The sequence below is a fragment of the Alligator mississippiensis genome, chromosome 2 (genome assembly GCF_030867095.1).
Source record: "Alligator mississippiensis isolate rAllMis1 chromosome 2, rAllMis1, whole genome shotgun sequence".
Taxonomy (NCBI): Eukaryota; Metazoa; Chordata; order Crocodylia; family Alligatoridae; genus Alligator; species Alligator mississippiensis.
Window position 1 is genome coordinate 253,316,649 of NC_081825.1, and position 23,955 is coordinate 253,340,603.

The 23,955-nt window shown below is 45.4% G+C and overlaps 1 protein-coding gene across 3 annotated transcripts in view; it reads left to right on the plus strand.

Moving 5' to 3' along the window:
- The window catches only part of AP4S1 (adaptor related protein complex 4 subunit sigma 1), a 45,408-nt gene that overhangs the window by 7,699 nt on the left and 13,754 nt on the right, over nucleotides 1-23,955 (plus strand). The window contains exons 2-4 of one of the 3 annotated variants that reach the window (XM_059723028.1): nucleotides 12,542-12,724; nucleotides 15,311-15,512; nucleotides 17,761-17,847. In XM_059723028.1, coding sequence (XP_059579011.1) covers nucleotides 15,375-15,512; nucleotides 17,761-17,847 — 225 coding nt within the window. In that variant the 5' untranslated portion in view covers nucleotides 12,542-12,724; nucleotides 15,311-15,374. Of the gene's footprint in view, nucleotides 1-8,224; nucleotides 8,248-12,541; nucleotides 12,725-15,310; nucleotides 15,513-17,760; nucleotides 17,848-23,955 lie in introns of those variants that run through there. The other 2 variants (XM_059723029.1, XM_006263025.4) reach the window with 2 other exon arrangements.

Below are 23,955 nucleotides of genomic sequence, written 5' to 3' on the forward strand. Positions count from 1 at the left end.
TAAGTGTGAGCCCTTAAGTGTTACAAACTTTTGTTGTAGAACATGAAATAATTGAAAATGCTCCTAGGCATATGGGCAGCCAACCAGGCTACCGAAGTGGCTGTAACTCACAGACAGATACTAAATTTGAATTAAAATTGCATGAGCACATTAAAATCTATATACTTCCCTGAGGCAGCCTCAGGCTATGTTCAGTTTTTGTATTTTATTTACTAGTAGTGCCCTTGGATACTGGTGAAATATCTGGCAAAATAAGTTGCAGACAAGTGTTTACATCTATTGAATGAAGACTGATTCATGCTTGAAAATGATGTACATGAACTAAAATACATTAGCAAATTTAATGTCTGTGAAAGCTGTTGGGTTGGTAGTCTTGGAGATTCAGACTACAGGTTCAGTACTGGTAACAGCAGTGTCCTTTCAAAATGCCTCATCATCTGAAAATACAGTCTTTAGTCTTCTGTGCACTCACTTAATTGGAATGAGTTTAGGCCAGAACTTTGCTATGTGCTAGAGGCTGATACCCTATCAGTTTTCTTAATTAAAGTTATCCAGACTACTCAGACTCTCCATATTACTTTTTAAAGGTTATGTGTCTCTAAGAGACTTTCAAGAATAGCGCTGTTCAACTTCTTAGTAGCCAAAAGCTGCATGAGCAGAGGCAGTATGCTGTGGGGGCCACAGCCCCTCTGTACCTCCCCAGCTACAAGTTCCCGCAGCATCACATGCGGGGGCAGCTCATACCTACCATGGATGTGGTGCAGGCACCCCTTTGTCCCCACCACTGCAGCATGCAGGCAGTCAGGTGGCCCTCCTATTGCTGTTCCAGGCTTCATAGATTTCATAGACATTGGGGATGGAAGGGACCTCATAAGATCATCAGGTCTAGTCCCCTGTCCAAAGGGCAGGAAGTCAACTAGGATCAAAGGATCCTAGCAAGATAAGCATCCAAATGTTTCTTAAAAGTATCCAGAGTAGGTGCTTGCACCACCTCTGGGGGGAGTCTGTTCCAGGCCTTGGGGTTTTGGACAGTAAAGAAGTTTTTCCTTATGTCCAGGCAAAAACAGGAGTCTTGCAGGAGTTTGTGACCGTTGGACCTTGTCGTCCCTTGGGATGCTCTGGTGAATAGGTGTTCCCCCAGATCCTGATGCACACCCCTTATGTACTTATAGGCAGCTACCAAGTCACCCCTGACCCTGCACTTCTCCAGGCTGACTAGTCCCATAGCTCGCAGCCTGTCTTCGTAAGGCCTGTTCTCTTGCCCTTTGATCATGTGCATGGCTCTTCTCTGGACTCTTTCAAGCTTCTCCACGTCCTTCCTGAATTGTGGAACCCAGAATTGGATGCAGTACTCCGGCTGCGGCCTCACCAAAGCCAAGTACAGCAGGAGGATGACATCCTGGGTCTTGCTTGAGATGCATCAGTAGATGCAAACCAGAGTTTTGTTTGCTTTACCACCTGCGGTATTGCATTCATGCCTCATATTCATCTTGTGGTCAATCATGACCCCCAAGTCTCTTTCGGGTATGGTGCTAGCAAATGTAGCATTGCTGAGCCTATAAGTGTGATGTGGGTCCCTCCCCACACTGAGGTGGAGCACCTTGCATTTCTCCAGGTGGCTCTCCCCGCTCACCTCTTTGATTGTGGTCTCCCTTGGCACTGCAGGCTGCACTGTCCGGCACTACCCTGCCCCACACTCTGGACCAGGGGCAGGAAGTGAAAGCCAGAGAAAGAGAGATAAGCTAGGGACTCCAGCTGCAGCAGCTACCAGAACAATGAAAGGACTGGTGGCCAGAGAGAGCCTGGGGGTCACAGGCTAACCCCAGTTGAACAGCCCTGTTCTTGGAGAATCTGCTATTATAGATAATGTAACAAAATGTATTTCAAATATATTTCAAATGTGTCATGGCAAAAGGCATATTTCAGAGAAAAAATGGAAGGGAATTAGGATGTTTTCAGTATTAAATCCTACAAGTGACATAAATTGCTTTAAGGCAAAGATTACAGATATACTTTCCTATTCCCTGTGTGATACTTTTTTAAGTTCCTTGTTCTTTCTCCTGTAAGTTGGCTTGGACACTGTAGGGTCATCAAGTTATACTTCCAACAGTCAGAGGCTGACTAAAAATTCCCTTTTTATGTAGGTAACTGTGCTTCTTACAATGTGATTCATTCTGAATTATAGAGAGGGAGAAGGGTTCAATACAATGGAACCCCATTTTTTCAAAGTCTAATTGTATTATACAAGATAGAGGCATTTTTATGAAATAGTGTATCAGTTGCTAGTTGTAATGTAAACAGTTGTCCAGTGAAATAAACAACACCACCAATTCATTTCTTATAGGCCACTCAACAGTCTATAAATGATAATGTCTTTCATTCATTAATGAAGTAAGATAGATTTCAACCAGTGATGTAGAAGTGGAAGCTTCTGCATTTCAGTACTCATCCCCCAAGCTACTTAATTCCCCGTATATAGGATTGTCATATTTCTGAGTCATACTAGTAGCTTGAGCTAAGTTGCAACACCAGCATTAGTCATTCATAGAGATGCGTGTGCATATGAATGCATGAAAAGAATATACATGTAATAAGTGAATAAGAAATCCAATCACCTACCAGAAACACTGAATTGTTAATCATGAATGGCTTCCCGTGTGCAAACATATCTGTAATTTGATGGGTGTTTCCCCAACAGTGCCAATCACAAATATGTTATTCTTTATGTATTTTTATATACTCTTTTTCCCAGTTTATTGTAACATGTTATACAGCTATATGCAAAATTTACTTTACCAGATGCTGCATAACTGAAAGTTTCTAGAGCTAAAATGTTGGAAAATTATAACTGTTTTATAAGAGCAAACTATAGGCAATTCAATCTAATTTTTTCATAAACTGTCCAGGCATGTGGTTTTTGTTTCTTTTTTGTTTGTCTGTTTTTTTACAAGAGAACTTTTCATTATTATTTTTAAAGAAGCTTTAAAGCTTTAAATTAAGTTGCTTTGGATTCATTTTTATATCTTTGGCACAATTTTCAAAACCAAATTCTGAAAATATGCTTGTATGTTTTCATTATTGAAACCTTATATTTGTAAATATAAACTAGGGACTTAGATAATTCAGCAGCAGCAACAATCCCTCATAGTCAAAGATGACTGTGTTCCATGGTTGCCTTATCTGTAGGTCCAAAGACGGCTGAAAAGGCCAATCCAAGATCAACAGATTCTGTTGCAACTCAGGCACATGTTTCCATGTGGGGTGGGTGGCTCTGGATACTTGGTTCAGTTTGTGACATGCTCTTCTTGCTGCTCCTGCTTTTTTGTCTCCTGTTGTCATTGCAAGGTTTAAAAGTACTGATATCCTTGCAGCAGACTCTTCCTCAATTTGGGGCTATCCTGAGCAATAGTCTCCCAGGCATTGATGTTGCATTTTTTCAAGTTGACCTTGAGGACATACTTGAAGCACTTCCTCTGCTCTCCTCTTCAGCATATGCCTTCACTAAGCTGAGAGAATAAAACTTGCTTTGGGAGTCAGGAGTCAGACATCCAGATGATGTGGCCAGCCAAGTGAAATTGATGTCAGATGATCGTCACCTCAGTGCTCATGGTGTTTGCTTGTGAGAGGATGCTAATGTTGGTGTGTCTGTTTTCCCACTGGATTTGAAGTATCTTCTGCGGGCAGCATTGATAGTACTTCTCCAGTGACTTGAGGTGTCTCCTGTACTTTGCCCACATCTCAGCTCCATACATTAAAGTGGGGATCACGACTGCTTGATAAACCATTAACTTGGTTTCAAATCTGATGTCACAGTCTTTGAACACCTGTTTCCTCAGGCGTCTGAAGGCTGCACTTGCACATTTGAGGCAATGTTGGATTTCTTCATCTATGTCAGACTTCAGAAATACTAAATGTTCTCCAGAGACAGGTCTGACTGTGGAAATTACAGAGGGATTGCTTTGCTGTTCATCACAGGAAAGATCATTGTGAGAACCCTCCTGAACCATATCCTTTCACTTGCTGAAGAGCTCCTCCTGGTATCTCAGTGTGGGTTTAGGGCATCAAGAGGCACAATTGACATGATCTTCACTGCTCACCAGCTACAGAAAAAATGTCAGGAAAAATACTGCAGATCTGAATTACCAGAGCTGGGGACTTCTCATTAAGAGTTTGTTGATGGAGGACCTTAGTTTTCTGAGTGTTAAGTAAGTATCAGTCCCATTTTCTTGTAGGCCAATGATTGCCTGAATATCTACTTCTGAGGGAGCACATGCTACAGCATCATCAGCATACTGGAACTCGATGATTGAGGTTGGGGTAGTCTTGGTCTCAGAGTGGGCTAAGATTAAACAGTTTACCATCCATTCAGTAGTTTAGCTCCACTCCAACTGGAAGCTTGTTGGTGGTCAGTATCACAAAGCAAGATCCCCAGGGGTGGCCACGATGCTCCTGGCGGCTCTGTGACTATGCACACTTTGCCCTGAGGGCACCCTCTTATCTCTCCTGCCACATCTTTGATGGAAAAATAACTCAGGAGGCTGCCCACGAGCCTTTGCTTAGTCCTGGTTCACTGAACCATACTCAGGCTTTCTGATCTGTAGGCCCTTTGCCAGGCCTCTCTTCAGTACAGTGCTGCACAAGACACCTCAGGCCTTGTGGGCCAATTGCATGGTTCCAACCAACCCTTTACCATGCCCCATGCCTCGCAGGTGTTACATTGCTGTCATGCTCTGTTGGGGCCTTGGCCTACTTGGACTCTGCCCCTTTGATATAGCTAGGCCTTCTAGCCTAGACCCACTGTGTTGGGCCCAGCTTTGAGGCACTAGCCCACAAACTTCTTTTATTACTGGGCCTCTGGCCCTTGCAGCTTGTGCCCCTGTGGCACTGGGCTCTTGGCCCCTTGCAGCTCATGTCTCTCTGGCACTGGGCTCTCTGCAGCCCCTGAGACTGCACCCCTCTGGTGCTAGGGCTCTACACAATCGTGTGCCCCCAGTGAGGCTTCCTCCTCCTCTATTAGCCTCTTCCCGGTCCACCAGTGCAGAAAATAACGCAAACCTACGCCCCTGGGCTACTACATAACATTAATAATAAAGGCAGCACTCTGCCCCTTTAAGAGGGACAACTCTTCCCCCGCTTAGAATACCAGCCCCTTTTATCTCTGGGCACCTTGTGAGCTACCCTCTAAGGTACGTGTATGCATGGCTGTGCACAAGTGAAAGTCTGGCTGCGCACAAACTTTTTTAGGCCACGCACCCACTGGGATATGAGCTGAGCTGTGGCGTGGGACACTTACAGAAGGTAAGCTCCTCCCCAAGGCGAGGTGGAGGCAGGAGCCTGGCACAGGCTCCGCCAGCTCCAGGGAACTGCTTCACTCCCCTGCTTCACCTTGGCATCAGGGCCAGGGACTGGACCACTTCCCCGGAGCCAGCAGAGCCCGTGGAGCAGTTCCCCAGAGCCGGCGGAGCCTGTGCCAGCCCCAGCCTCCATCCCTGCCTTGCCTCACCTCAGGGAGGAGCCGCTGCCTGTCCCGAGTGAGGCTCTGCCAGGTCTGGGAAACTGCTCCATGGGCTCAGCTGGCTCCGGGGAAGTGCTCCACACTCCAGCCCTGATGCCACGTGCCTCCTTGTTCCTCAAGGCAAAGCAGGGGAGTGGAGCAGTATCCCGGAGCCAGCGGAGACCACCCCAGCCCCCAGCCCTGAAGCCCCCTAGCCCCGAAGCCCCTAGCCCCCATCCCCAAAGCCCCTTGGCTTCAAAGCCCCCAGCCCCAAAGCCCCCCGGCCCCTAGCCCCCAGGTCCCAGCTCCTGCTGCCTGCCCTGGGTAAGGAGCTTACCTTCAGTAAGTGTCCAATGCCACACCGAAGCGGCGCGCTCACGGACCGCTACTTCTTAGAGGGAACATTACTTGTGACCCCCTAAAGTCTTACTGTGTTTGGAGGTAGCAAAGCAGACAGCCAGATGCATGGGGCTGGTCTCTTGTGCAGGAGCTCCTCCTCCTGGCAGTTGCCAAAGAGAGTGTGACCCCCAGGAAGCCTCAGCCCTGAGCTTATACGTTCCCTGGGCTCTGACTCCTTCCAGTCAGCTGACCACCTGCAGGTGCCGGCTAATTAATTTGTTAGCCTGTTACTCAGGCAACCTGTAGCTGTGGGGCTCTGTGTAGCCTGCCAGGCTTCTTTGCTAAGCTGTTTATGCTCTTAAAGGTGCAGGCACCCCTAGGTGCCCTGCAACAGCCAGATGTAGCATCATGGTAAGGGCTGGAGGGATTCCGAGATCATCTCTGACTGGGTGGCATGGAATTGAGAATGCTCTCATCAGCAACGCAGTCTCAATTGAGAAGGTCTTCAAAATGCTTCTTCCAACAGGCAACAATGGCTCCTCTTCCCTTGATCAGGTTTCCTCCATCCTTAGGTCTCAAAGGGGTTGGTCCCTGAGTGCTAGACCATAGATGGCTTTGGTGACACTAAAGAAACTGTGCATATCATGGATGTCAGCAAGATACTGAATCTCCTTCACCTTGTATTCCCACCATCAGTTCTTCATATCACAGGTTCTTCTTTGAGCTTCTGCCTTGGCTTGGTGATTCAAATTATTTTGCTTGGAGTTGATATCTTTCTGGCAAGCACAAAAGGCCTTGTGCAGTCACCAATGACAGTGGCCTTGAAGGCACTCCAAGCTCTGCTGACATACTCGCATTGTTGTTGATTGGAATTCACCAATTTATCGTTGAGGCACTTGTGGAAGAGGACTATTCAAGTTCATCTGTACCAAAGCACGTGCTTGCCAATCATCTGCACATGCAGAACTTGCAGGCAGAATTCCAGATATTCACTTTGAAGCTAGCATAAAAAATGGGAAATCCTTAATAGATCTGTAAAGGCACGTGTAAATAAATAGGAATACCTGTAGATAAGAGATATGCAACATTTTCTAGTAGCAGGCTGGAATGACCCAGCTGGAGTTAAAGACAGATCATGCTAGGCCCCAGCCAGTACCACTTCTTCCTGCTGTCATTTCTTTCTGTTGCCCAGCAAGCAGAGAGAACTATATAAAGGGACAGTAAGGAATAATGCTCAGTCCTGCAACAGAATATATAGCTGCAATCCTTCACATACCTGTGCTTTATATATTTTGTTGGTAACTCAAAAAAGAAACAACAGTCATTGTAATCAGGTAACCGTGCCACAATCTTTCCTTGGAATCTCACCAAGTTCATCCCCCGAAGGTGCTGTGCCTCAGACCTTTACCTCACCTAGGGTGGAATTATACAATTTGGCAGAAGGTACCATAGATTTACACTTACTTGACTAAGCAAATAAGATATATATAGAGAATAAGCTTTTATGAATTCAAGTTGACTTCATCAGATGCTTTAAAAATGGCTAACTATCTCTCATATACAATTTGTCCATACTAAAACCAAGGCATAGAGCGTCAATCATAACTACTTCAATAAAATACTTCAGAAACAACTTAATCAAAAACCAACCATTATTTGCTTTAAGTTATAGAGCACAGAGAACCAAAGTATGTAACAGAAAAAGCATTTATTTCAAGTTAACATCTCTGTGCATAGTTATACATCTATGAGTTGTGGAGGAACTGATTGCATTGCTTTGCTGTTCGCTTTAGCTGTCTATGTCATTGGGAGCCAACCTTTTTGGCAAATTAACACCACACCTTCCACAAGTGCTGCTACTCCTGCCTTCCCCTACTTAATCTGTGGCTCTGCTTTCTACTCCCTGCCCTGTGCTCCCTACCTAATCTGCTGCTCTACTTTCTGTTCCCTCCCTAATCTGCTGCATGCCATGGAGACTGCCCATGTCTCTTGTGGTGCACATGCCATAGGTTGGCCCCCTTGGTCTTTGTTTTAGTTTTTCAAGCCTGGTCATTTTTCAGTGACACAATCTAGATCTCCTTCCTTAACACACTCAAGCCCTCTCACACCTTCTTTGAGCTTGTGGGTCTCTCTCTCAATCATAGGCTCAGCCTTGGGAAGGATACTCTATTCTAACCTGGATGGAGCCAGCCATTGTTATATTAACTCCTTTGAACCTTTGAAGCTGTGTACCTAGGCTGACTTATCTGTCCCATTGTTACACCTTTCCTGCTCAATTCTTTAACACTCTGCTTATAGCTTCTTTTAATTGAATGCTTATCTCTTCATGCAGGCAGCAATACAAATTGAGCAGGGAACATAATGTCCATAAAAGAATGACCCAGCTAACTACCTCCGCTGTTTACCCATAAAAGGTAATACAGAAGTCATCTTCCCAACTCAGCATATGTTTCAGGGCAGGATTTCTCCCTGGGTTAGGCTGTCACTAAGATGTCTCTTGAGATTCTCCTCCTCTTTACCTAATTGTCTATTTCACAGGGAACCTAAAATCCATACTGTGCTGGGTGAAGTTGAAAAACTGCACTTACCACAACAATTCAGCAGAATTTCATCAGCTGCATGTAGAGTTCTAACAGGCGAATAAGCAAAAGAGATCTGCTATTCTGAATAAGGAATTTTCATACATTGGTGACATGTAGGAGGTGCATGCGGGTGCACGTACACCCCTTGAAATTGGCAGTGCATCCCCTGAGATTGGCCACCGCCGCTGCTACCTGCAGGCAGTCGCTGTTCTCTACCCCCATTGCTCATCCACCTCATGACTCTCTAAAGCAGTTAGTCTCTAAGGTGCCACCCTGTTTTACCTTCTTCCTGTCTTCAGACTAACATATACTAGCTACCTCTCTGTAAAAGGTGTAGTAATATATAGTACTTTTCCCTACATGCTCAAATTCCTTTCCCCTTCACAGGGTTTCACAGACACCAGTTTTGTAACAGCTGCTCTGAGAGTCATGCTGTATATGGGAGACAGTGAAAAGTTAATAGCCTGTACACTAACTTCCCTGGTCTCTGATGTATTCCAATCCAAGGGCATTGGTAAATTTAATTAGAACTCACGGGTTCTTCAGCTAGGGATGACACACTCTTGCATAGTCCTCATCCATCCCTTAACCACCTAGAATAGTTTTGAATGCTGTGTGACTGTGTCTTGAGAAACCTTTGACTTCAGGTAGTTCACAATGAAGGTGATATTTGTATCCAAGGACTTAATTTATGCCAATTTTGCTCAAGAATCCAGTCATTAAGGATTTTTTTGCTACTGTTGTTATTTAATGTAGTGTAACTGCTGCAGAAGTATCTCAACCTGTCTGGGTGTGCTGTATTGACCAACTTATTTGTTTGAAAGCATGTTGCATTTGTGCATGTGCAGTCTAATTTCCTGACTTCTGTGAATTTTGACATGATTTTTCTATTAGCTGTTTAAACATTGTTTAGATCTTTTGATGCTTTTTCCATGAACCTCTTATAGTAATTTATAATGCCCCTAGCACTTCTTATAATGATTTATAATTAAAAGTAAATACATTTGATGATCACAATTCAAATTAATATTTTCAGCTCCTTCAGGTATTTATTTAAATATTTTCCATGCTTATGAATGGCAAACTTGTGGTTATAAATAGCACATATATGTTCACATAGTTTTAGATAGATTATCAGACTTTACTCATTAAAGGATGACTTCTCATTACAAGATCTACATTATTATCCCTGAATGCTAACTAGTGAAGATGAATTTAATATAGAAACCTAAACTACTATGTATAAGGAATAGATCAGACAATATTGAAGATAATGGAATTATCTTCCTGAGTTATAGATCACCTTAATATATATATGTGGCTTTGCTGTCAAGAAATAATTAGGTTACCTATGTCAATCATAAATAAAGTCTATATTCTCAGTTGCAATATTGCACATTTGACATATACAATGCCACATGTTTAATTCTGTTTGCTTTAAATTGCTTTACTATATAAAGCTGTTATTGCTGCCAATCTCCTTATGTGCCAAGTTGTGCTGAACTGGCCGTAGAGAAACTTCTGTCTTCTAACACTGAAGGGGAAGACAAAAGATAGAGAGAGACCTAATAAATATACAGAAATAGTAAACCAAACCACCATTTTCCTTGCTGAGAACATTTCAATTGAGTCACAGTGAAAAGAAATTCTAATTTCTCTTTTGTGTCCCTCATTACTTCATACGTCTACTACTATTTACATGATATATACATTTTTATACACAGCTCTGTGAATGAGGCAGAAGACTGTGAACCAGAAGACCTGTATTCAAGTTCCAGACTTTACCAGAGATTTCTGTGATTACAGCCAAGTCACTTAATCTCTCTGGATATTAGACCTATGAAATAAAGATAATATTCTTTAGTCTCACAAGAATTTTGTAAATTAATATTGGGGAGGATTCTTAGCTCTTGTAATAATGGAAGCCATATATATATGACTCCAGGTCTCCTGGTTCGCAGTCTCCTGCCTCATCAACAGAGCTGTGTATAAACATGTATGTATAATGTAAATAGTAGGATGTGTGTATACTATATCATATATATGTATGACTTCCACATAAACACAAACATACATACATACATGATAGATTCAAAGTAGCTTTTTTATGTAGATTATAGATTTTTATTTTATTTTATTTTATTTGCCTGGCAAGGATAAGGATGATTTTCGCATGATGTCAATCCAGGCTGCACTAGAAAAATCATGTCATCTGGTCAAGGCCCCAATTTTGCAACTTTTATTCACAAGGAATACTATGCATGCATGTAGTCACACATTCCCCAGTGGGATTATTCACACACAAGTAAACACTGCATGGTATGAGTAATGGTTGCAAAACCAGCCCCTGGATTGGTACAATCAGTAATTTCTCCAAGACTGTCAGAGGTTCCTGGCAGTCCTCAGCCAGGATAGCCAGCATGTCAGTTGGCAGTTAGGAAACAAGAGATGCACAGCAACCTTATTGTAAGTGCAGATCAATCAGCATTTCAGTTATAAGATATGAAAGGGATTTTCCCTCTGTTTGTAGTCTCTGTATGCTGCAGTGTCAAACAACAGCTGTAAAAGCTGCTTGTCAGCCAAGGTAAAATTCCATATACCTCCTCTGATATCCACAAAAATATAGTACAAGAATCATCTGCATAAGTTAATATCCACATGCCCAGTTTCAAGACAAAGTTTTTACAGCCAAAATTGGTGGCAACTCTATTGAAGAGATGTAAAAATATGGATACCATTTCAGGGAACACAGAGTCCTATGCTTTTTCACAGAGAAAGTGAACAGTTTTTCCATACAGTATAAGGTAGTTTATCTTTGCCATTTGGAAATGGTCAGTGAATGCTGAAATATTAATAGAGGTGTGTAGATATTTGCTGACAGCACATTAAGATTACTCAGAGATTTTCTGATTGATATTTTTTCCCTTTCAATTTTCTGACCTCATTTTTTACAGGCTAACTTACATTTTATTGGGGTTTTGTCCTTATTCGTGCCATATTTTCCTCACACCAGACCTCCTTCTAAGATTTTCTTATAGCTTTTGCACTGTACCTTAGAAAAGTACTGAGCAGGCAGTGTGGCTTGAGGTTAAATTCTGAGACAGCCTTTGCAGTAAGTTGCTGAACCTTCATTGCACAAACCACAGAAGCATATAGGCCAATAAGCCTATGATCCAAAATGAGAATGACAGATGGGAAACATTACTGTGACTGCTTTATGGCATTTTTAAAAACTTTCATTTTTTTTTTTTAAGTTATGTTTTGCAGGCTGTTAGCTTGCAACCTGGAAAGCTTTTTTGCATTCTTCTTTTTAAGAAAGTAAGATGGGAGTTACTTAGGCTTAAAAGACAGTTTCTGTACATACGCTGTGCTCTCTTTTAACAGCACTTTTCACTAGCCATGTTGTCTAGAATAAATGTAAAACTCAGTACATTTCAGTGGCATTATATGGGTTAATAGTTATTTACCCCAAATTCATTAATAAAAGCCCATAGGCTCAGGAGGCTGCCACTTGGTAATAAAGGAATTGCCACATTCTTTAGTACATATTTCTGTAGCACATACTTACTTTGACCACCAAGAAAAGAAACCAAAAAGTGAGCAGATATACTTTGTACCCTTGAGCTAGCAAATACTGTGTTAATATTACATTCTGGTAGAATACCAACTGTAAATCACTGACTAGAAGTACCCATATTGATTAGGATGCTAACAGAAAAATCCAGATAGACATATGTTTGCAAAAGAGAAAATATTCACCCCAATGTACAAAACTCTTACTTTAAAATGAACCTGTGATACAGGGTCATCTGCTGCATATTCTATACTCATTTGCATGGAAATATAGGAGTTCTGTTGGTGGAATGAATGCAGAACATGTTTTAGAGATTTTTACATTCTCTTTGGGGCTATGCTCTACCTCCAACCTCCCCCTTAAATAATTGTACATTGAAACTACAAAAGCAGTATTAATATGTGAATATAATCTCAGTAGCATAATGTGGGGGTGGGAGGGCAAGAAGGGCACCAGACCCAGGCACCAACTTAGAGGGGGTGCCAGTATGATGGCCCCTTCCCCCCAGAGTCTTTGCTACATCTGGAACAGGCCTGTCCCCTCTGTTCATAGGAGACAAGCTTGCGAAGCCCCACTCTGCCTGGCTGAAGGAGCCGTGTGCCAGGACACAGCAGGAGCAGCCCTGTCCTGCCCAGTCCTAGATGCTGAGCTGGAGCAGTCCTGCACTGCTCAGCAACAGGAGCTAAGTGCAGGAACTCAGCAGGAGCAGTGGGAGTCTTTGAGTCCTTGGGGCAGGTAAGATCCTCCTATGGAGAAGGCAATGCAGGGCTGCTCCTGGTATATTCCAAAACACAAGTCCTACAACTTGATGGTGCATGGCTTCTCCAGCTGGGTTCCTATGGCCAGGGGGTGGGGTGGAGAACTACTCCAAATGCGACAAGGGAGAACTTGATCCCACTCTGCAGAGTTCTTGCCTGGGGCTTCAAAATTAGCAGTTACAACCTCTGTGTGCTCTGGCCAACTGTGCACCAAACCTCTGTGCAGATTAACCCTCAAAAGCAAACCCATCCCCAGTCAGGTAGCAATCACTTCCAGGAGAGTTTCTCCCAGGAGAATGAATGCCTACAGTCTTCTGGTCCCTGGGAGAAGTCAGGTGACTTCTCCCAGGGACCAGAAGGAGTTGAGCAGTGGAGAAATGCTGCTGACACCCTTCTGTGACCAGGGTCATCCCACTCTGGGGAAGGCAGTCAGAACAGCTGCCGCTCACTTCCTCCCAGTCCCAGGAGGAGTTGAACAGCAGGTTCCTGGTTTGGAAAAAAGAAGGCATGAGGGCAGCATCCATATACCAGGAGGAGAGGGGAGTTGTAGCCACCCCCTGCTCCCTGCTCACTCCTCACACAGGCAGGGGGCCTTGCTTGCCATCTGTCCCTGGCAGGAAGCTTTGCCTTGCTGCTCCAGTCCCCCCCAGGAATAAAAGGACTCGAGTAGCCACTGTTTCCCATGCTTTCCCCAGACCAGGATCACCCTGGGCTGAGAAAGGGGCAAAGAACAGGGAAGAGGGGAGACTTACAAACTGAATGCCTGTACTGTTCCCTCTACCAAAACATTTCTAACAGTGGAAATTTTCCATCATGGGAAATGAATGCCTGTTTGTGGCCCCAGACATGTAAGCCCCACTGCTCAGTATCTACATTTATGTATTCACAGTCTTTTCTCTAATTTTGCAAGAGATCCAGGATCAGAGTTGTGGGGTGGGGATCTATTCCATGCTTCCTTTTGACTAATGTTTTTTTTCTGACAAGAATACAGGCTCAAATAGCCAGAATTTGATGCACAAAATCTGTCATGCACACTGGAGAGGAAATGCTGCCATAAACTCACTCTTTCTTATGGAGTTATGTCCTTTAACAGATCTTTAACAGTCCTTTAAAGTCAAATGTTGATCTGCAGCAGTAAAGCAGGCATAGGCAAAGTCCAGGAGATCCAGCCAGCAGTGGACTCCATCGCCCAGCAGCCCCTGCCTGTGTGGCTGGGACCGGTTTCCATGGAAACCCCAGCAACCCTGCTGTGATAGTGCAGGGCTGGGGTTTCCATGAGGACTGGCCCCAGCGGCACTGGCAGGCAGCGGTGGTGCCAGCCTCTTCCTGATGGAGGTTTGGGGAGGGGAACTGTGCTGCGGGTGGGAGCAGGGCAGACTCAGCTGTCGCAGCCTGTGCAGGGCAGGCAGCAGCAGCAGCACTGCTAGAAGGGGTGGCTACAGAGGGCTATAGGGAATTTTGGGCTGGCTGTCGCCCCCCCCAAACCCACCTCCAGCACCACCCATGCTGGCAGGGTGCACAGCAGGGCAGGGAGCTGCTCCAAAGCCAGGCTGAGATCCTGCAGTGGTGACAGCACAGTCCAGCGCTAGGGCAAAGCCATGGTCTGCAGCCTGCATGCTCCAGGCAGGAACATGCGGGCAGTAGATCGCAGATTACAGCTCTGCCCCAGCTCCCAACCATGCTGTCACCGCTGCAAGGAGCCACAGCAGAGCTGCGAAGTGCTGCCTGCACGTCTCTGCCCAGGGCACGCAGGCTGCAGATCACAGCTGTGCCCCAGCTCCGGACCATGTTGTCACCACCGCAAGATCCCAGCCTAGCTCCAGAACAGCTCCACTCCTTGCCATGCGCCCTACATGCATTCTGGGGACCAGTCTCCACCAAAACCCTGGGCTGGCTCCATCACAGTGCAGCTGCTGCTGGGGTCTTCATGGAAACTGGCCTCAACTACATGGGCAGGGACTGCTGGGAAATGGGAAATGGAGTTCGGCCACTAGCCAGATCCACCATTTTGCCCACCCCCACAAGTAAAGCAACCAACCAACTTGTAAAAGTTGGTGGCTCCAAAGAGTCTCTAAAACAGGACTTTTGTCCCATATTTTGCCCTTCAAAAGTTGGCCAGTTTCTCACAGTAAGTTGCGAACAAAAGGTCGGATCCCATGTGTGTGACATTTATTTTGAAAAGAGAATACCCTGAGATAAGTAATATTTACCAAGCTCTTACATATCACTTTAACTGAAGAGAAGACTCATAAAATTAAACTTGCTTTATACCTAGAATCCGAAAATATGTAGATCAGGATCTTTAGTGTTACTGCAAAATAGAAGAATGTTATTGGACATTTGCTTACCAGCACTTATTGCAATAAGAGTTCAAATTTAATCTATTCATATTAAAAAAGACAATGGACCTGAATTTTCTTTTGCTCACACCAGTTTTACACTGGACACAGACCAAAGAAATAAAAAAAATAGATACTAACTGTGTTAGAAAACATAAAGCTACTCTTTAAAAAGTTTTTTTAATAACTCCTACATATCTCTTTTTTTTTTCTTTTTTCCCCAGAAATACATCTCAGAATTATCTGGCTCCTGTGCAAAAGAGATTATTGCTTAACTGAACAGAAAAAATGATAAAGTTTTTTCTTATGGTGAACAAACAAGGTCAGACAAGACTTTCTAGGTACTATGAACATGTGGAACTTCATAAACGGACCCTACTAGAAGCTGAAGTAATCAAAAATTGTCTCTCTCGTTCAAAATACCAAGTAAGTATTTTTTTTTCCTTATACAGCCATTTCCTATGGAATCAGATCATGCCAATGTCTCTTGCCTTTTGGCTGTGATTTTCAGTGTAAAGTGACAGCATTGCCAGCAAGTGGCAGAGTGAACAAAGAACATCTGTTTTAATTGTAAGAGTTATGGAGAATTATTTATTTCTCCTCTGTTGGCAGTTCTTGTGTAGCTTCTGCTTACAACATAAAAATCCAGGTCCAAATAATTCAAAACAGTAAGAACATCCATTGCATGTTATTCTATTTGTATCTATCATGAAAACAATGGTAGAATACAAGCTTATGCAAGTTAATAGATATTGTGAACTTTTATAAACAAGTATTTCTGAGGCTAGAAGTCTAGTATTCTTGCAGGTGCTCCCTTCTCTTCCCATCCCTTCTTGGACTCAGAAGTCCAGGAGAAATGCAAGAAGGAATGAATATCTTTTACTCCATAATTATCCTCACGTGGCTCAAACAGCATATACTGAGCTGTTAAAGATATATAGGTAGACATATAGATAAAAAGGTCTCTTTGCCAAGCAGTCACACATGCAGTTCTATCAGCTCCAAGTACAAACATTCAAGAAGTCCAAGCCTGAATCAATTCAATCTTTGCAGGTTGGTGTAAACTGTGTAGATTGAACTGATTTGCAAGTGAATAGACATTCACTTTTGATTCCAGAAATGCAGGCATATGCCTGCAGCAGCTGAGGCCAGAGGGCGCCAGAGTGAGCCCTTGGCTGGAGAGAAACTGAGATGGGAGGGGGGCATGGCCAGGCCCTGGCAGGCCTGAGTATGATTGGGGAGGGGGTAAAACACCCACCCTGGCCTGCACAGTCCCCAGTTGGGGTGTGCCTGCAGAGAAAAGGGGGAAGCAGCCCCTGCCAGACATTTTGCACCCTCTCCTCTCACCACTCAAGTGGTGGGGGTTGTGGCCAGCCCTGGCTGGGGGTTGTGGCCAGCCTCCAGTGAACAGGGGATGGAGGGGTGTTTAATTGCTTGCTTCTTCCCCTGTCCCACTGGCACAGACCCCAGCCAGGATTTGCTAGCCAGGGTTTGCTAGGCAGGGGTGCAGCAGCCCCTGTCAGGCATTTCATCCTGCTTGCTGCTTGAGCAGCGAGGGGTGTGGCCAGCCCCGGCAGTGAATGGGGGACAGAGTAGGGTTTCATTTCTTTCTCCTTCCCCTGTCCCACCAGCCTTCTCAGGTCAACCTGGCCAGGTGGAGCAGCCCATGTCAGGGCCCCACTCCCCTCACTGCTGCGGTGGCAGGGGTGGGGGCCTGGCCAGATGCTAGCTGGGCATGGCATCCTAAGGTGGAGGGGGCAGGAAGTGGGGTTATTTTCCCCTCTGCCCTTTCCTCCCCAGGAACCACAGCCAGCCACAGCTGTACCAGAGAAGACAGTACAGCCCAGCCCAGGGCTGCAGAGTATGCTGGGATGCTCTGATTTAACTTAAACCAGGAAAGGGTCTGGGACAGAAGTTCCATTAACTGGTATGACCCCAGTCAGTTAAGTCTGATACTATATTCAACCAACTTTATCTCAAACTGGTTTCAGCCATTTTGAAACTGGTTAATATGCACTGAACTTCTGTTCTGTTACAGGTTTAAATTGGTTTCTGATCACTTAAACGAGTTTATGTGCAACTTCTGTCCCTATCCCATGTGCAAAATGATGAGTGAGACCCACAATATCATGAGATTTTAAAACACAAAATTGCCTTCTGATTTTTTAGCATTTCAGTTTCCATTTTCAGACAAGAACTAGAAACTTTTTAAAATGAAAGCTCAGTTATTTCTGTAGTTTATATAGTTCCTGGATTAAGGTCTGGAGTGAAATTGGGTGAAAAAAATATTTCTAGATTTTCTATAACAATCACAAGAATTAGCAATACTGCAAAGATGTTAGGGCTTTACAAGTCAGTTCCCTATTAGGCAAGAAACCAGTTATTTGGAATCTAGGCATTTTCTGAGTTCATTTTATTAATTTACACTATCTGGTTCAGTCTTGGAATAGCGGTGGTCAAGCAACACACAAATAAACTCGTATTTCCAGAATTTCATTTATACCAGTGTAAATCAGGAATGATATAAAGAGTCCATGAAATCATGGAATTATACTTTTGTAAAGGAGAGGCAAAGTCCTTGGTATGCCCAGTATGTACAGTGCATAAGTATGCGCTTCTTACTAGTAAATTAAACTAGTAATTAAGGCATGTTTCACTGCTTGTTTCTGTCTAGTGCTCTTTCATTGAGTATAAGGATTTTAAGCTGGTATACCGGCAGTATGCAGCCCTTTTCATCGTGGTTGGAATCAATGAGACAGAGGTAAGAAATGACATTTAATCCATAAATATTGTAATTTAAATAAATCTTTGTAGATGGTATTGGCTCATTCTTTTTTCCCAATGCAGTTTTGCATTTTCAATTATAGAATTTTAAGGAGTCATTGTGAAAACCTCATACTTCATAGGTAGACTTCATACTGTTGTAACAATCTGAATTGTTGCCATTGGAGGCTCCTAATTATAGTCTGATGATAAATTCTATGTTGTGAATTGATGTTTGTCTACTATCTGAGGTGCCTTAGCCTTATTAGCCTCAGATTTCACTAGCCAAGTCAATGGAGTACAGAGATGGAAGCAACTAAAACACTCTCAGGCTAAGCAGATTTAGCATTGTTAAGAAAAAGAAGCATGTATGACTGAAATCTACCTTTATTTTAGGCCCATATTCAAGACCAGTAACATAATCAGGGCAGTAGCCTCAGGCTTTGGCTTGGGGGTGAGGGGGAAAGGAGCTAAGGGCATGAATGCCACGTGCCCCGAAAGGCTCGGGGGCATAGTGACCACCCGCAGACAGTGACGGCAGTGTTGCAGCTCCCACAGGCTGTCGTGGCAGTGTCGTCAGCGGGGGCAGGCCAAGCAGGGAGCTCACACAGGTGGCCGCAACAGTGTCAGCGGTGGAGAGGGGATGGAGGGGGTGGTGAGCAAGTGCCACCAGCAAGTGCCACCAGCAGCATCGGTGCTGCTTTTCGCAGGGAGTGCACCGCCAATCTCAGGGGGTGGACATGCATCCTCATGCACCCCACTACACATCGCCAATGGCCAAGTGGGAGGAGAGGACAAAAATAATAGCTATTACCAGTGTGCTGGCTGGCTGTACTGCCAGACCTGGCAGCCAGAAGCCACTGCTGCTTTTTGTACCGCTGCTGCCCAAGGCGCAGAGCTTCCCTTTTACACCTCTGTTAAGGAAAGCATAATTAATAATTGGTTTAGGTCCATCTGTGTTTAGGGAAACACTTATGCATATGCTATATTTTAATTTCAGTGGGGTTTGAGCACAAGTTGGTTGTAATAGACTTGACTTTCCAAATTGGAGTGATTATCAGTAAAAAAAGATTCCCTGCTTTGCCCATAAGCCTTTTAATTCAATATTCTTCTTTTAAGTCAACTTAAACAATATAAAAGTTACAAAGTATAGACAGATCTGGAAATACCTCTATTCTTTTTTCCCCCTAAATCCTTACACAAAATTCTTACAGAGTAAGATTTCTAGATTTTTGCCTCTGACATTCAGTGCATTGGCTCTCAGTAGGGTATTTATTTGATTGGCACTCATAATAATTAAATCAGTACCAGTGGTTCTCAACCTTTTTAAACTCAAGACACCCTTCATTAGACTCAAGGTACCCCTTGGAAAAAGCCAGTACTTAGCATTCCTTCATTTTTTGGCTATGCAAGAAGAGCAATTCTTCTGTTGCAAAGAACTCAGAAAGCCCACAATAGGTCTGAATGTTTTGAACACTGTGTATTCCTATTTGAAATCTCTGGGTTTATCCTGTAAATCACTTTGAAGTTTTTGCATACTTAACAGTGATAATATTGCATGGCACTCTGTGACACCCTTAAAAGGACTTTGTGACAACCTGGTTGAGAATCACAGCTCTACACAGTGGTAGCAGATGGTATATCACCTAACGCAACTTCGAGCAGGCCAACATTTGGGGTGCACCGATAAAGATTTTTTTGGCCGATACCGATGGCCAACTATTAACCAGCCATATCAGCTGATACCGATCCAATTGCCAATATGCAGCCCGGCAGCTTGGAGAGCAGCATCTGCCAGTAAATCTGCTGGGGGGAAGGGGCATGGGGGAGGAAAGGGCTGTGGGGTGGGGGCAGATCAAGGCCCCCGCAGGAGGGAGTGGGTGCTGGGGCAGGGGCAGAGGCAAAAACTGTCTAGCCGAGGTGTGGCACAGGGCAGAGCTGTGGGCAACTCATCCATGGACGTGGCTTCCACTGCTGTGTGCACCCCCTGGGAAGGCATGTTGGGAATGTGCCCCCCAGATTTGTGCATGGAGTGAAAGCATGCTGCCCACTGCAGGCTGGAGCCGGGGGCTACACTGGTCTCTTTCCAATGTTGGGGGGCTGGGCTGGGGCTGCGCTCATGGCAGGCAGACAGGGCTAGGGTGGCAGTGGTGCTGGGAGAGAGGGCTACAGGGTGGTCTACAGCCACCCCAAAATTTTCTGTAGTCTCCTGTAGCCCCCCTCCCAGCATTGCCACCACCCACCCCAGCCCACTCACACAGAGTGCAGCCCCAGCCAAGCCCCGCTGTTGGGAAGAGGCCAGGTCAACCCCCTGGCCCCGAGCCCCCAGTGGGCAGCCCACGCTTGCCCCACACACAAATCCAGGGGGCACATACTTCCCATTTCTTCCCTGGAGGTGCATTCAGCAGTGGGAGCTGCTCCCCCCGCCGCCAAATTAGTGCCTATACACTAATGCTAGGAGCATGGGGGGCAAGCAGGATGAACTAGCGCTCCTGCTTGCACAAAACACCTACGACTTAGTAGGGCTAACAGAAACCTGGTGGGATTCTTCCCACGACTGGGCAGTACACATTGATGGTTATAAGCTGTACAGAAAGGATAGAGTGGGAAAGAGAGGGGGAGGGGTGGCGCTCTATGTCAATGAGCAATATATCCTTATCAAAACAGAATCGGAGGAGGAGAAAGTAGAAGGATTGTGGGTTAGGTTACATGGAGGTCAAGGAGAAGGGGATTTGGTGGTAGGGGTCTACTACAGACCCCCACACCAAGGGGAAGAACTAGATTTGGGGCTCCTGAGGCAGCTCTCAGAGACCATAAAAACTAGGGAGGTGGTAGTCATGGGGGACCTAAACTACCCAGACATCTGCTGGGAGACACAGACAGCAAAGTCCCACTGTTCACGCAGGTTCCTATCCTGTGTACAGGACCTCCATCTGACGCAGGAGGTACATGGTCCCACTAGGGGGAAGGCCTTACTGGACCTGGCATTGGCAATGAGGGATGACATGGTAGGAGACCTATAGATCAATGGTCACCTGGGGGACAGTGATCACCAAATAATAGAATTTACCATAAGGCGTCGAGTGGGTAAGGTAACTAGTAGGGTGAAAGTGCTAGACTTTAGGAAAGCTGATTTCAATGAACTCAGGCGTTTAGTCAAGGACGCACTGCAGAGGAAGAGTTTTAAAGAGATGGGAGCCCAGGAAGGGTGGCTGTGCCTTAAAGAAATGATCCTTTGGGCACAGAGGGAGATGATCCCGATGCGGGGAAAAAGGGGGAAAGGGGCCAAGAGGCTTCCTTGGCTGACCAGAGAAATCCAGAGCAGTCTACAGGCTAAAAGGGGGGCATATAAAAAGTGGAAACGGGGAGAGATTACTAAAGAGGAGTATACCTCCTCTGCTTGCACTTGTAGGGAGGCAGTTAGACAGGCCAAAACTACCATGGAGCTGAGGATGGCATCCCAAGTTAAGAATAACAAAAAATTGTTTTTTAGATATATAGAGAGTAAAAGGAAGGCCCAGGGTGGAATAGGACCTCTACTAAATAGGCAGAAGCAATTGGTGATGGACAGGGGGGACAAGGCTGAACTCCTCAACGAGTTCTTTGCCTCAGTGTTCCTAAGTGAGGGGCAGGACAAGGCTCTCACTGGGATTGTAGAGAGGCAGCAGCAAGGCGCCAGACTACCAAGCATAGACCCTGAGATGGTGCAGAGACACTTGGAGGAACTGGATGCGTTTAAGTCGGCAGGCCCGGATGAGCTCCATCCGAGGGTACTGAAGGCACTGGCTGACGTCATTGCACAGCCACTGGAGGGAATATTTGAACACTCATGGTGCACGGGCCAGGTCCCAGAGGACTGGAAAAGGGCCAGTGTGGTCCCCATTTTCAAGAAGGGGAGGAAGGAGGACCCAGGCAACTATAGGCCAGTCAGTCTCACCTCCATCCTTGGCAAAGCCTTTGAAAAAATTATCAAGGCTCACATTTGCGAGAGCCCGGCAGGACAAATTATGCTGAGGGGAAACCAGCACGGGTTCATAGCAGGTAGATCATGCCTGACTAATCTAGTCTCTTTTTATGACCAGGTTACAAAACACCTGGACGCAGGAGTAGGGGTTGACGTCGTATACTTAGACTTCAGGAAGGCCTTCGATACGGTATCCCACCCCATACTGGTGAACAAGTTAAGAGGCTGTGACTTGGATGACTACACAGTTCGGTGGGTGGCAAATTGGCTGGAGGGTCGTGCCCAGAGAGTCGTGGTGGATGGGTCGGTATCGACCTGGAAGGGTGTGGGCAGTGGGGTCCTGCAGGGCTCGGTCCTTGGACCGATACTCTTCAGTGTCTTCATCAGCGACTTGGATGAGGGAGTGAAGTGTACTCTGTCCAAGTTTGCAGATGACACAAAACTGTGGGGAGAAGTGGACACGCCGGAGGGCAGGGAACAACTACAATCAGACCTGGACAGGTTGGACATATGGGCGGAAAACAACAGAATGCAATTCAACAAGGAGAAATGCAAAGTGTTGCACCTAGCGAGGAAAAATGTCCAGCATACCTACTGCCTAGGGAATGACCTGCTTGGTGACACGGAAGCAGAAAGGGATCTTGGAGTCCTAGTGGACTCCAAGATGAATATGAGTCGTCAGTGTGACGAAGTCATCAGAAAAGCTAATGGCACTTTATCATGCATCAGCAGATGCATGACGAACAGATCCAAGGAGGTGATACTTCCCCTCTATCGGGCGCTGGTCAGACCGCAGTTGGAATACTGCGTGCAATTTTGGGTGCCACACTTCAAGAGGGATGTGGATAACCTGTAGAGGGTCCAGAGAAGGACCACTCGTATAGTTAAGGGCTTGCAGGCCAAGCCCTATGAGGAGAGACTGGGGCACCTGGACCTCTTCAGCCTCCGCAAGAGAAGGTTGAGAGGCGACCTTGTGGCTGCCTATAAGTTCATCATGGGGGCACAGAAGGGAATTGGTGAGGCTTTACTCACCAAGGCGTCCCTGGGGGTTACAAGAAATAATGGCCATAAGCTAGCAGAGAACAGATTTAGACTAGACATTAGGAGGAACTTCTTCACAGTTCGAGTGGCCAAAGTCTGGAATGGGCTCCCAAGGGAGGTGGTGCTCTCCCCTACCCTGGGGGTCTTCAAGAGGAGGTTAGATAGGCATCTAGCTGGGGTCATGTAGACCCAGCACTCTTTCCTGCCTACACAGGGGGTCAGACTCGATGATCTATTGAGCTCCCTTCCAAACCTAACATCTATGAATCTATGAAATTAGCTGCCAGTGGCTCTGTCTTGCACCCCATCCCACCTTGCCCCGCCTCAGCTGGGCAACCCTGCCCCACCCCAGCCCCCACCCCATCCCTCACTGTGGGGGCCTCAATATGCACCCTCCATTTCCGCCCTCCCCCCACCCCCCCACAGACTTACCTGCTGGATGCTGCTCTCCAAGCTGCTGGGCTGCATACCTGGCCATGTGCATGCTGCATCTGTATGAATGCATGTGGCATTTATCAGTGACATTATCAGCTGCTTTGGCCAAATTGCCAATAATGTCAATTTTTCTTGTATCAGTGCAAAAATGATATGGATTGATATATCAGTGCACCCCTACCAACACGGCATAGTGCTGCCATGTAGGGAACACTAGCACTTCCATTTTTGCTATCATGGATAAAGCTCAACACAATCACTCACAATGGTGGCAATTTTTAACAGAAGTTTCCTAGTCCAGAAAAGTCAATGACATGAGAGTGTGGAGAGGAAGTACTTAAAGTAGTTTAATTGACAGCTGAGAAGGATAGTTAGAATAAAGGATATTTTTTTGGGGGTAAGGAGTGGGTCTTGTTTATACTACTAAATTTGCAGCTGTACCAGTGCAAGCAGTGGCATCATTGCTAATGTCTACCAGGTTTGAACATTTATTACTGTGTTATGAAACAGGCCATACTACATTCCTATTTATGTTGTTGAGACAGCAACAGTTCTGGGAAACTAATCCAAACATTTATACTGTTGTAGTGTAGACCTACTGTACAGGTCAGGAAGGATGATGGCTGCTGTATGAATGCTTTCTTCTGAGCCAGAGCTATAGTGACT